The sequence below is a fragment of the Sinocyclocheilus rhinocerous genome, unplaced genomic scaffold, assembly GCF_001515625.1.
Source record: "Sinocyclocheilus rhinocerous isolate Xijiao unplaced genomic scaffold, SAMN03320098_v1.1 scaffold315, whole genome shotgun sequence".
Classification (NCBI taxonomy): domain Eukaryota; kingdom Metazoa; phylum Chordata; class Actinopteri; order Cypriniformes; family Cyprinidae; genus Sinocyclocheilus; species Sinocyclocheilus rhinocerous.
In genome coordinates this window covers 1,140,701-1,154,762 of record NW_015630423.1, presented here as the reverse complement: position 1 = coordinate 1,154,762, position 14,062 = coordinate 1,140,701, and the positions used below count along the sequence as shown (strand labels likewise).

General features: G+C 36.9%; 1 protein-coding gene across 1 annotated transcript in view; it reads right to left on the bottom strand.

Moving 5' to 3' along the window:
* The window catches only part of LOC107740389 (uncharacterized), a 20,995-nt gene that overhangs the window by 981 nt on the left and 5,952 nt on the right, over positions 1-14,062 (bottom strand). Inside the window, exons 2-5 of the mRNA XM_016552816.1 lie at positions 8,539-9,855; positions 7,738-8,505; positions 7,355-7,565; positions 5,655-5,858 (exon numbers count right to left, since the gene is read on the bottom strand). Coding sequence (XP_016408302.1) covers positions 5,655-5,858; positions 7,355-7,565; positions 7,738-8,505; positions 8,539-9,630 — 2,275 coding nt within the window. The 5' untranslated portion in view covers positions 9,631-9,855. The remainder of the gene's footprint in view (positions 1-5,654; positions 5,859-7,354; positions 7,566-7,737; positions 8,506-8,538; positions 9,856-14,062) is intronic.

The window sequence follows — 14,062 nt, the reverse complement described above, 5'->3', positions numbered from 1 at the left end:
GATAAGTTTCTGGATCAAGGTATGCATTTAAAGTCACACCAGAGATGTTCAGCTGGGATTAGGACTTGGTTTTATGCAGATCAGTCAAGTTCTTCCACACTGACTAAATCAATCTTTTCTTTTTGAACCTTGCCATATACACAGAGGCACTGTCATGTTAGAATAGAAAAGAGTCCTGTCCAAACTGTCCAAAATTCCCTAGAATATCATTATATGCTTAAACATTAAGATTTGTACTCATTGAAATGACTAAAGTAGTCAAACCTGTTCATTAGAAGGGGGTGTCCCAATACTTTTGGCAATATAGTGTATGTGTGTATATATATATGTATGTATATAAGTTGTTAACTCTCATACCAGCATCCATATTTCATCCAAGAATGAAGATTGCTATCATTTACTCACCCTCACATCGTTACTTGCCCGTATGACTTTCTTTTATCCATACAATGAAGTCATATGAGTTTGGGACAACATGAAGTTGAGTAAAACATAACAGAATTGTAATTTTTTTGGGTGAACTACTGAATTTATTATTATTATTATTATTTTTATAGAAGTTCCTGAGCTCAATTATGTGCTGCAAACTAATGGTGGTGTACAGAGTTATATGCAATGTTCTGCTGACACCGCAGACGTGTTGTCTTCAACTTCCCATATAGTCTGTTCATCTCAGATTTATAATGGATTTCTAGCCAGCTTTCCTGATTTAACAAAGGTCTTGAAAATGCTGGCGCATCCTCCTTCAAGCTCACACATCCTACTACAGCCCCAAAAAGTAATTGCAAAGTGGATGCAAGGTGAGATAAATGTGACTCAAATCATGATTAATGGGACACTGATTGAGATCAATGAAGTCAAGTGTAAAGTTGTCAAGGATTTAACTATACATAATACAGGGTTGTTGTTGTTGTGTGTGCTACAGGTTATGACCAAAGCCGAATACCTTACTCGGTAAAGCACAGATAATGGCTTCAAAACAAATAATGAATTTAACCAATGACAGGTGAGCCCGGGAACAGCGTGATATTATACATTAATCTCTAAAAGTACTACTCAATAATGAGTGTGTGAAGTTAGAGTAAGTGAGTGTAAACCTTATGAATTAAATGAGCACATCATGATGGCACATCAAACAGTCACGCTGTCGTCACTGTGCGTCTCTAACAAATCAGAGCCAAGGGTAATATCAACTAAGGTACTGAATCATACACATTTTCTGCTATTTGATTTGTCTATTTAAATGTTTGAAACCTTGTACCATTCATAATATCATTACCCTTAAACACAGTGTTTATGGCGCATGTGATGCACTGGCCAAAGGATTCTGTAGTAAAAAAAATAAAATAAATAAATGCACGAGCAATGCAATTTGAGTAACTTGTAATAAATATAGGAGTAAAAACATCCCATGGTTTTAAAAATGCAGAGGAAAAAAAATGCTCCAAATGTTGTCAGAAGAATGACTGTGTCCATCTCAGCAGGAGGTGGACTGATGGGACATGTGCATTATTTATGATGCAGCATTAAAGATTTTACTGTCTTATATGAAGGAACAGTACGTTTCTTTCTAGAAATTCTTATTAATATATTAAAATCGTATTAAAATAGATTAAAAACTCTAATCTAAATGTAAACAATAAAACGACATTAAATAAGATGTAATCTGAAGTAATATTTAAATTTTTTCCCCTCCTCAGTAACTATTGCTTTCATGAAAGAACAAACAATTCTTGAAACTTCTGGACACAAAAATGGTTAGTTAATTTAATATATCGATACTGTTTATTCAATACTTCAATATGTCAAATTGATGAAGATGTTTTCTTAATTTGCATGTGTTTTTTCATTTGCAGCGCATTGAGCTCTCTCAGCCACCGTACAATACTGTTAATAAAAAAAGTATAAAAACAAGCAACAGAGAAAAGGGGCTCTGGCATTTCCTTTTGACAAAAAAAATAATAATAATAATTGAACACCCATAATGCACTTTTGATTTTGGCACCACCCATCTCTGTGAGCAGGAATACAATGCATCTAAATGAACAAGTAGATCTTGGTGCAGGTAACATGGAGAAACAGCACTCATTGTTCATTTAAATATACTTCAGACAACAATACAAATCCGGTTGAAAATCAGCAGACTTATCCTTAAACTGCAAATATAACTTTTTTTCCACACACCTAGAAAATAATGGAAATTTAAACTTAAATTATAAAAAAAATCTATAGTGAGCTAAACATGACATGGGACAACCTTAAAGATCAACATTTTTTAATATATTTTAAAATAAAAAACATTTAAATATTAATAAAAGCTTTTAATAATCACTGACAATGTGGCTTATTTCATTCGACTAAGTCAGATGGACATCTTTAAAAATGTATGTGACATTAATAAATCACAGACAACACTTACATGGGTGCAGGTCTTGCTTTTCAATATCCCTTTTTAAAACGAACGTGAAAAGTGGTACAAAATACCCCAGTAATGAAAACATTTGTGCTGCCAATTCGTCCGTTAGTAGAGGAAACACATCCAGGATCCAGACTTGAGATGACAATAAACATCATCTGCTTTCATAAAGTCAATCTGATATTAAAACTCCACAGAGTTGCCAAAAAGCTCCAAATCAACAACGAGTCTTAAAGATGAATTATACTGTATGATGGGAAGACTTAAAGACTAAACTTTAACTTAAAACCTTTGCAAAATAGTAGAAGCCCAACTCCTCTTTAACTCCTCCACTTTCCCAGAGAGGAAATAAGAGTGAAAGTGGTGACTCAGGCCTAGTTGTGGACACTCTAACTTGGGTAGGGTCGACAGCTGTCCTTTATGTTTTATCTACCGAGCACGGCATCGAACAAAAATGCCACATGCATGTACAAGTCTCTGGATTTAAATAACAAGCCAGGAGTCTTTGGGTTTTTAAGAGGGGACATAAAATTGGGACGCGAAGGCGCCACTGTTGACCCCTCAGCTGTCTGAGCTGAGAGACAAATGTGTCCCCACTATAGCATCAGACATGTCGGGACGTCTGCTGATGTCATAATGGGATGCTAAACAAGGGTGTGGTTTATTAACACACTGTACTTACAGTACAAGAAAAGTCAACTATAAACCTGAGAGAGAAAGAAAGAGAGAGAGAATCACAGTCTCTGTACTGTGAGAACACATACATTACACTCAGCAGTTTAGTGACACTGTTTGCTAGACTCAGCATTTATCTGCAGTCTTGAGGTAATGGCTGCAGTGAAATAGTCTATAAATGAATAAGAGGACACTCAAGCCTTGAATGTAAGGACGGGCCCTTCTATATGCCCTGCCTCGAATTCTTGTTGAAATAGAAATATTAAAGAGGCTTATAATTCCTGGACAAACTTACTGTACAGAGTCAGTTAAGTTGTGTGCCTCATATTTTCGATTAAATGCTTATAATTATAAGTAGCAATGTCCAATTCATGAAAAGTTCATGAAAAGTAGGGTCTAGCTGTTTCGAATGGTCATTAATAGAGAGAGAGAGAAAAAAGACTTTTTGCAAATGGCTAACTGGACCATGCTAGCAACTTTAGGGAAAGTTGTGGCCTAATGGTTAGAGAGTCGGACTCGTAACCCAAAGGTTATGGGTTCGAGTCTTGTACCGGCAGGGATTGTAGGTGGGGGGAGTGAATGTACAGCACTTTACAGTATGTATGTATACATTGAAGTATGGTTTGTTAGGATGTATATTAGCAATGCATAGCAACACTTAGCAACGCATATTAATAATCAAAAATTACGTTTTGATATATTTACGGTACAAAATGTACGATGCGTGTCTCTAATTCTGAAATCTTCTCTGTCAGCCTAACTATTCATATTACAAAAGGTCATGTCCGATGTTAATTTAAATATAAGGTGTGTTTTTTACTCTGCAAAACCTGAAAACATATTGATAATCTCTTTTAAATTATATGACATATGACATGACATAACCGAAGCAAAAGATGGTAAAATTAAACATTCCATTCTTCGCATTTTTTAGCATTATAATATTATTTTGTTCAAAATTCTAAAATATATTAGACTACAATATCCACACTGAGGTATAATTTTATTTTGACTGTATTTTTGTTATCAGCTACTACAAGAAGATGACAGGATCACTCATTAAAACAGCTAACCCTTGGGGTCAAAATTGGATATTCTGCAGGGAGACTGAATCTTTGAGAATTGAATTGAAAATTTCCCCATATTGAGAGCATTATTTTTATATCATAGAAAATTGTGTGTAGCCTTTAAAAATAATTTATGATGCACAGCAAGTAGTTTTAACCAACTGTACCGAGGTAGTCACTCAAAACCTTGATTGTGAATGTGAGGGGAAAAACAAGAAGTTTTGGAAAGTATGGTAGCTCCCTGAAAAATTGTGAAACTGAGGAAGGACAGCTTGTGTGGCAGTTAAAGAGGCAGCCCAAGATGCTTTAAATTTTGCAAGCTCATGCTCGAGGCATGAAACAGCCTTGATTCAGCAAGAAAAAAAACAATTTCAGTATTAATGCAGATTTCTCAAGCAGCAATCAGCTACTTGGAAGAAGGAAAGAGATTTAGATATGTGACCCTGGACCACAAAACCAGTCTGACCTAATTTATTGTATACGTGTAAAGAATCTGATCTAAATGAATGACTACAATGCAATCATATGCTGCAGTAGCACAGTTTGCCAGATAACGTAGATAATGTCTGGTTATAACGATCAGATCTGTTCATTTAGTCATTTAGTGAAATGAAAACAGAAAAAAGACAGGAGAATCATAACACAACTTTTGTTTTCTAGAAAAATCTGTAGATTAGTGCTTCCTGCCTATGAATATAATAGGTGCATAGACACCAGACAGAGGCAGATTTCTGCAGTAATGCTCTTTTTATGTTTCACTTGCACTTCTTCTTCACAACAACACTGTTTATGTTTATCGTTTCAAATATCTCAGCTCACCACAGCACAGGCAAATACAATTATAAAACAACACGCACAGTCTCTATATTTCTCCAGCTTCATAAAAAAACACTTAAAATCCATTGAACTCAATGCAATTCTGCAATAAGTAATATAACATGTCTTATGACAGATGGTCTGAAATTTAAAATGACTATTATGATGTCTGCTTTAATCATGGATGATATTTCAGACTTACTGGGATTTCGATATTAAGTAAATTCCATTTTAAAAGACTGGAATACACTGCTCTATTTGTCTTATGTTTTGAGATGCCTCGTTTTGCACAGACTACCAGCAGGGTGTTGTAGACATTGATTGTACTTTGTATCTACCAGGCAGAAGGCTTATGACAGGAAGAGTTAGATAATCCAAAAGGCCTAAACTAATCCTGACACAATACGAGTACTAAAGCATGTGGTCTGAGAATGGGCCGCTTTGGTAATTCCTACACTTTTGAGAATTTAGACTGTCACGCAAAACATTCATTCGCAACAGGAAATTCATTCTAACAAGAGCTTAAAGGTACAAACAGTACAATAAACATCACAACTAGCAGAAGCCTACAAATCTGTTGAACCCAGAACTGTTAAACTCAGGTGTCCCTGTCTGTGACATCTGTGTGTTTTGCATGTGGCCGACAATAGTTTTATGACAGAAAGAGTTGTAACACTCACGGTTGGATCGGCAGGGGTCACTGTGCATGCTGTCATTCGATTGGTTGCTGGACACAGAAGACACGCTAGCACTGCGGACAAAGCCAAAGGTGGCCAGTCGAGCAGGAGGCAGATGGGAGAAGCCGGGAGGATGCAGTCCAGATTGACCCGGTTTGGGGAGCATAAATTTGGGGGCCACACCCAATGCTAGTCTCTTCTGATCCACTGTAAAGCAGAAGACAAATCATAATATTCCCTCAAACAAATCTCATAAGTTTATTTATAGATATCATGGCTTGGAATACTTTCTACAAACCATTAAAATAAATAAAATAAATACATCAAATCATGATAATACAACATTCTGTCATGAAACTTTAGATGGCACAGGCCGATAGGTTCTAGCTCAATCTGATATAATCACATCTTTAATCACATGGCTGATTAGTTTTAGTTGCATCATCAGCCAATGAGCTTGCTGCTCAACATTCAAATACTAAGCCAGTGTTGGCTATATAGCAGTTTGCAGTGTGATTCAGAAACCCTCCACCCTCCCCAACTCCACCTGTATAGATCTGCTATGGGGTCATTTCATGTATGCTATAGATGCGGGGGTAATTTTATGTACATTATACTGTATATGCAGCAGCAGTATTTCTTACATGCTCACAGCAGCATGTCTGTGGATGTATTAGCAGTAGCAAATCTCGGTACTTGCTATACCGCAGCAGCAGCGTAGCAGATCTATTCCTCCAAGACCAAACACATTAACATTGCCATGTATATTACCATGCTAAACTTTCCAAGAGTTGTCATGACAGAACTAACACAATGTACCATACCATATAAGGAGAAGAAAAAGAAACGGTACACAAATGTTTAAAAATGCTCATTTTTAAATGTTAAATAGTTCTTGCAACTTAAATTCCGGACACAAAAGAACTTAGGAGTGTGAATCTTTGCCCACTTATGGTGTATGCAAAGGAGCATTGGTCTAAGAGAGCACTTTTTTAAATACCTGTCATTATGGATAGATATATATATGTAGTTTGTATACAGCTCATCAACAACCAGTAAAAAGTAGAGTTTTAAAGGGTGTAGATATTTTCATTTCACAATTCTGACAATTTTAGTGATCCTTTTGCGAGATTAAGTATTCTGAATGGCTGATTTATTAATTTCTGCATTTTCCAGGACATGGTGATATTTAATACTACTGACTGGCAAAAGAAGAATAAGGAGAGGCTAAACTTAAGATCACATTTAAAAGAGTTATATCTAAATGTAAGATAATTAAGTTCCAGCAGGGTTCCCCAAAGTCACACTTTCACTCGCCGAAGTGATTTAAAAACATGTAAAAGCTGTAAATATGTGACAAGTTATCTTCGCAGTCTTCTTGCCATCATGGATTTTACATTTCAAAGAGAAATGGAGCATCTGTAAGAATCAATACAATTCTAGAACCAAAATGACTGCAGTTCATAACCTCAGCTGATGGAATGTCTGTGTGTGGCCATTACGCTAAGAAATGAGTCTGATTCTGGGTACTGGCAGTATAGAGCTGTGTAGATAATCATTTAGATTCTTGTCTAGCTTCATGAGCTATATTTTAAGAAAATGTCTAATACAAATCAATTCTGCTTAATTAAACATTGCACATTCTGAAGAAAGTCAACTGACAACTGGGAACTTGACTTCGAAGGTTTTAGTGCCTTACTGACCTGCAGGTTCCTGGTGACTACTTGGGGCCTGAACAGCTGGAGCCGTATAACTGAGGGGTGACGCTGACCTTTGACCTGGTAATACCGTCCTGTTCTTAGTAGCAGGCTGTCTAGTGACAGCTCCGTGGCCAAGCTGAGGCCTTAAGGCTCTCGGAAAGCGGAAAACGGCAGCAGCAGCATCATAGGTATTTAGCTGAACCACTCTACCACCCTGAAACCGTAAGAAGCATCCATTGATGTCTTTGTTACCACAAATTTAATAAAGCAGTTGAGAGTATTCATAAATTATGCTTACTGCTCATGCTTTCACAAGCACAACACATCTACTAGAGTTCAGTAGTGCTGTGTTAGCAGCTGAGAATCTCTTAATACACAAGTCCTACCTGTAAATATTGATCTGGCAGTTCCCCGTGGAAACTCTCTGATTTGCCCACCAGTTTATGGGGGACAGTGTGGCTGGGTGGCCTGATCCCAGACGCCATCAGTCCTGGAGGGGAGTAGTACCCTGACCTCTGTACTTCCTGACGATACTTGTCATAAAGGATATTAGAGGAGCTCAGCACAGGTGAACCTCTGGACCCCTCGGCCTTAGACTCTTTTGAGGTTGGTAAGCTACTGTAAGGTGTAAGTCTTGGCGGTAACGTCGATACTTCATAGGGACCTTCAGACATTGGTTTAGCTTGAGGGCTTTTGCGGACATATGTTATGATTTTTGGTCGAACATTTTTGGGCTTCTGAGGTGGAGAAGACTTCTTAGATTCAAACTCAGCTCTAGTGGGTTGTTGAGGAACAGCAGGTTTTGGGAGACTGCTACTACTACCGAGAAAACTTTTACTTGGTTGCCTCAAACCAGTTGTTTCCCTCTGTAAGGTTTCATTTCGTTCCTGACTTGCTTCTCTTGTGCTAATAGGTTTGGCTGGTGATGAAGGAGGCTGTTTCCGAGGTGAACAGGTGGTCTTAGGGGATGGAGGGGTCTCAGGGCGAGATGGGCTGCCCCAAGGTCTTCGCCTTTCCAAACTTGATGCACTAGAACTTCGGGTCTTTTCAAAAGAAGATTGCTTCTTATATGGTTGGGGTTCAGAACCACCAGAGTGCACAGGTGTATCCTTTGAGGTTAGTTTTGAGGTTTTAAGAGCAATTTTATGAGATTCCTCATCCTGGGATTTGAGTTTATTATTTATATCAGCGGCGGAATCATGAGAGAACCTTCTGTTCTGTGAAGCAGACTGTGTGTTTTCTGAGACAAGATGTTGGCAATGTTTCTTCTCAGTTGATATTGTTTTTAAAGTTGGAGCCTTGTCTTCTGTTCCATGGTACTCCTTTACATGAATTCCAGATTCTCCTAGATTGTCCTGACTGGTACTTCCTGATTCATTAGGGACCTTCTTGATCCTTGCAATGCTACAATCACTCATGCCATTTGTCAGTTGACCTGAGTTCTCGTATATTACAAAGTCTGTAGCTGGTTGGTTTTCTTGTGCTTCTAAAAGGGGTTCCTCAGGCAATGTGGTAGAGTTAAGATTGAGATCAACACTGTAGATGTGCATTGTACTTTTTCCTGCTTGATGATGCATGCCATCAGTATGTACAGAGCTCCGACTTTTATCTGAAATAGTTAAACAGGACTGTGAGGCAAGGGTAAGGTCCTCAGAGAGAGTTCGGTATGGCCCTGAGGGAGCATGCCACGAATCAGAGCTTTGGGTTCGACCTGCATTGTCCAGGGCACTAGCAAGACTTCCTCCAAGACTAGACATTGTGGAGAGGCAAGAGACAAAAACATCATTTTCAGAGCTAAACACAGTCCTTGCTATGCTGGTCACCATTTCTTTGCTAGTGGACTTAGGACAAACAGTAGACTCTTGCTCCTTTGAAATGAACTGGGAGAACCTTTTACCTTCTACCTTCGGAGACATTGCTTCAGTCTGCATCATATTGGTGGATAGAGCACCCCTGACATCTCCTTTAGGAATACTGCTCTCTTCGTCATCCACTAGTTCCTGACTTTCCAGCATCTCAAACTCAGCTAACTCTGGGTCATCACATGGGGAATCTGTGCCCTGGATAATCATCTTCACCTGTTCCTCAGTGTGAGATACCACAGAGGACAGGGTTTCAGTTGACTCCAAAGTTGTTCCTTTATCTCCTCTTTGGATTTCATTAGCATTGGCATCACCATCTAGGGAATCTTCAGTATGTCTGTTGTTGTTCCTGATTTCCTTACAGCCATCTTTATTGCTGGTCCCGAAGGGTCTGGTGTGTTCATCATTCACACTCATGTTTCCTGAAGGTTCATGTGTTCTCAAGCTTTCATGTAGAGTCTTGTTGATCCTCCCTTGAGGTCTGGAGCTCTCACCGCTTTCAAACTTAAAGCTAAAGTAAGTATTGACATCTTTCACACTGTTATGTGAGATACTGATTTTGAGAAGATGACATCAGGAGTTGTCTTCAACATGTCAAGGTGGGTAAACAACAACAGATTTAGAAATGTCTTGACATAGAACCTGTAACAGAAATACAAATAAGAAATAATGTAGACATAAACAGACACGTTCATGTACAATATTCTAATTTTATACCCATAAAATTTTTTGATGGTAGTATGTTTTGAGAACCACAAATCCTCTCTTTGTGCAGAATCTCTTTGTTCACCTTAAAGAGAAATAGTACTATAATTAGGGGCAAGTTGGTATCAATGAATAGAGTGTAATAATTTGGTTGATTAGTCTAATTGACTGTTAATTAAGCAATTTCAATTTTCAAGTTAAACATTGTATTAGATAATCCTTAATAAAGCAATGTAAGGTGCAAATTTGGTTCTTGAAAAATTGTTGTGGTGCTAACACAATTTCTTAAACGGATTTTCCAGGTTTAAAAAAATCCATGGCATAATACATATTCTAATGCTTCAGTCAAATGGGATTTGGAGTCATATTTTATTCAATCATGAAATTCTTTCATACAGAATTATAAACGCATTGATAATTCTCCACGCAGTGAGAAAGCACACTCGTGCTCAGTCCTCCCTAGCAACAACAACAGCTCCTACACTCCAGAACTTCAACCGTAGGAGGTCATTCCATGAGGTAATGGCAGACAAATGTTCTCAACAGGAACATATTTTCCAGGAAAACAGGTGCATTAACTGATTTTGTAATAGATAAATAATAGATGAACTGCTAAAGTGTCTAAAATAGCAAATTATGTATAATAATGTTCTTTTTAGCAACATCATATGACCCCTTTAATAGATACCATGCTGAAGAAAGACTATTGTTCAACGAGAAGGCAAATTACCTTTATACTATTACACAGTGTAAATTTTGCCCTATTACAAATTATATATTTGACCAAAATAAACCCCACTAAATACTGTTTTCATAACAGATAACAAAAAGCAATCCATCACCTAAATCTATAAGACATTCTGCTAGGCTGACTTCTGTCAGACCTAGGTAAACAAAATATATTTTGCGCATTTATACTTCTTGGCATGGTCCATTTTCTTGACCTACTTTGTGCATCTGATGGTTTTGTGCATCTGTAGTCAATCATTACAGCTCACTTACTATCATAATGATGTCTCAGCATCTTTCTATGCTTTAAAAATGTCTGTAATCATTTTTACAAATGAAATACTTGCTTTATGCATATGTCAAAATCAATAAAAAAACATACCTTGCTTTTGTAGAAACTGTCACTAATCTTTATTATTTTGTGTAAACTATTTTATTGTGTAAATTAAATTTATTCAGTAAAGATGAAAGTTACATTCAAACAGAAAATAAAACTGACTGACCTCCATTCCAAAATGACATGCTTATGCTAAATGTTATTGAATAATTTAAACAGTCGCTGTTGAGCTGTCAGAGACAATGACTAACTGTCACAGACTGATATGACGGTTTGTCAGTCACATGTGACGAGTCACATCATAGTCAGGTCTGCAGGTCACAGTAACGAAGCACTGTATGACAGCTTAAAGAGATTTGGAATACGTCTCAAGAGATACCCTGAAACAGATCATCACGACCATTTAGAGTCAGGAGCTCAATTATTTACAAGAGGAAGGTAGACAGAAATAGAGAATGAAAACAACCAGTGTCAGGTAAGCTACTTTGAAAATGCAGCTTGTCAAGCAACAAGCTACTCAAAATTTAAAGGAGCACAAAGCAGAGCAGTTTTTATCAGGTACACAGAAAATAAAAATCCTCCAATTATGCTGACACTTTTTAAATATAAAAATTATAATCAAAAACGTTTCACAATTTTAAAAACAAAGGTTCTTCAGTGGAAAAGGGTTATTCTGATTAAAATTTCCTTCCCAATAAGAAAAATATGGTTCTTTAAATAACTGTTCCCCCAAAATGGTTCTTCTATGGCACTGCAAAGCCACTATTTGGAGCCTTTATTTTTAAAACAGTTATGCACAGCAGGATTTAAATACATATTAAATTATTCTGTAAAATTATTGTAATAAATATTATATTGTTTTGTAAATGCAACATAAATGCTTCACAGAATCATTTCATGATTTACACAAACCAAACCAATTAAATGAATCTGACATCCCAAAGCTCAACTCTGCACATCCACATAAACACTCTCTCATACCAAACACATACTCACCAAACCTGCTACTTGACCTACTTTCACAGAAAAGGCTCAGAAGTCCTCAAGTTAAAATGTTCAAAGACTTCACGGCCCAACACTGGGGAGGGTTTGAGCTTACAGATAGATTTGAATTCTAATTATTATACAGTTTACAGAGTGTGGAGTTTTGATGCACAATGTATTTAACTTCCCTTTTAAAGCATTTTAATTCTGCCACCAAAATCTAGGAATACATCCTAATAAATGATTAATAAAAACGTTGATGATTGACAGGCCGTTTATTGTGACAGAATGCACGTAACTATGTGACAGAGCACATTTTTATGATGCGTTAGTATGTCTCAAAGCTACGCTTCTGCTACACACTTAAAAGTATCTTCTTTTTCTTCACAAAAAGAGTACATACTTTTAGGGTGTAGAACTTTAAACGGATAGTTCACCCAAAAATGAAAATTCATCATTTACTCACCCACAAGTTGTTCTAAACCTGTATGCTTTCTTCTCTTGATCATAAGACGGGATATTTTGATGAATATTTTACAAACCTTCCGGTTACAGGTTCTGTATAGTATATACACACACATACAACCTACCAGAAGGTTTGTAAAACATTTACAACTGATGAGTAGTTTACACTTTAGATTAGGGGATGCAGAAAGTGTTGTAAATGCCTTGTATACACCTACAGATCATTTGTAACAGGTAAGAAAAATCTACAAATGATGTGTAACACATTTACAAGTGATGAGTAGTTTACACTAGATTAGGGGATGCAGAACGCTTTGTAAATGATTTATTCATGCGTTTACACAACAGGTTTTGAACACTTTGTAGTGTGTACTGCAATGTAAAGGCTGACTGGTGAGGGTGTATATGTCTTCTCTGACACACATGGAGTATTTTAACGCTGTGATCTTCAGTGGAGGGTTAAACTATAGCACTAACATAAACATTATATATATAACATTAACACTATAGATCCCACACACTCCACACAGAACACAAGTCTGTGCTGATGACTTAAAGGGTTTAACACAACCCACTGGAATCCCCTGACTCATGTTTATTCACTTGACAGCAAAAAAAAAATAGTTTTAGCATAATTGCATTTTTGTGCTTTTTTAACAGACCAGCTTACAACTTTAACGAAACATACATGAATTGTATACTAATCATTTACTAATGGTTTAATCATCATTTGTTCATGATTAACAAATGTTTATTGAGATAATAGTACAATGTTGACATATATCACTTGTAAATGATTTATAACTTAATCTACAAAACATAGATAAAAATATAAACATATCACTTATTAATTACTTGTAAATTAATTAACAAAACATACACAAATTGTTAGCGTATCACTTATTAACCACTTATGAATGTTTTGTAAATGATTAGCTCATCATTAACTAATCACTTATAAATCACTTACAACTGAACGTTATTATAAAGTGTTACCCTATGAACCAAAACTTTACCTGACTTTCTTATCCACATTGGGCTAGTGACAAATTTATACATAAGACATGCCTCATATGTTTATATGCTAAATGAAGGCTATAGGACACAGTTCTAAGCAGCTATGAAGCTTAAGTATATTACCAGCCATTAACAGCATCGGGAGCCTTGCAACTAAAGCTCTGTGGTTTCAATCTCATATTAGTGCGTTATTAGAGGGAACAAAGCACCAGTCAGATGAACTGAAAAAGCCCAATTTAAAATCAGACTCTTATACTGACTGGCGGAATCTCAATGCGGCTCAATCAGCGGGGATGAGGTTTCCTCCTGGCTGATGGATACCGAGCTGACAGTGAACAGATGAGAGAGCACAGCGATGGCTTTGTTGCGACTTTGTTCAAGTGAGAATGCATGATGAATTCCTGCTCTGCACTTCTCTGTGGCGAATTGTGACTTATTACTGCAAACCAAGCTTACTACTGTAGAACAACAGTTTATAAAACGGGTCACACAAAATGTGGTTTTACCATTTTCTTAAACTAACCAGAAGGAAGACTTTGACCATGACATTGTGTTTTGCAGCATAAGTGCTAAATCTGGGAGGGAGGAGGGTAAACATACTTTACTACAGAT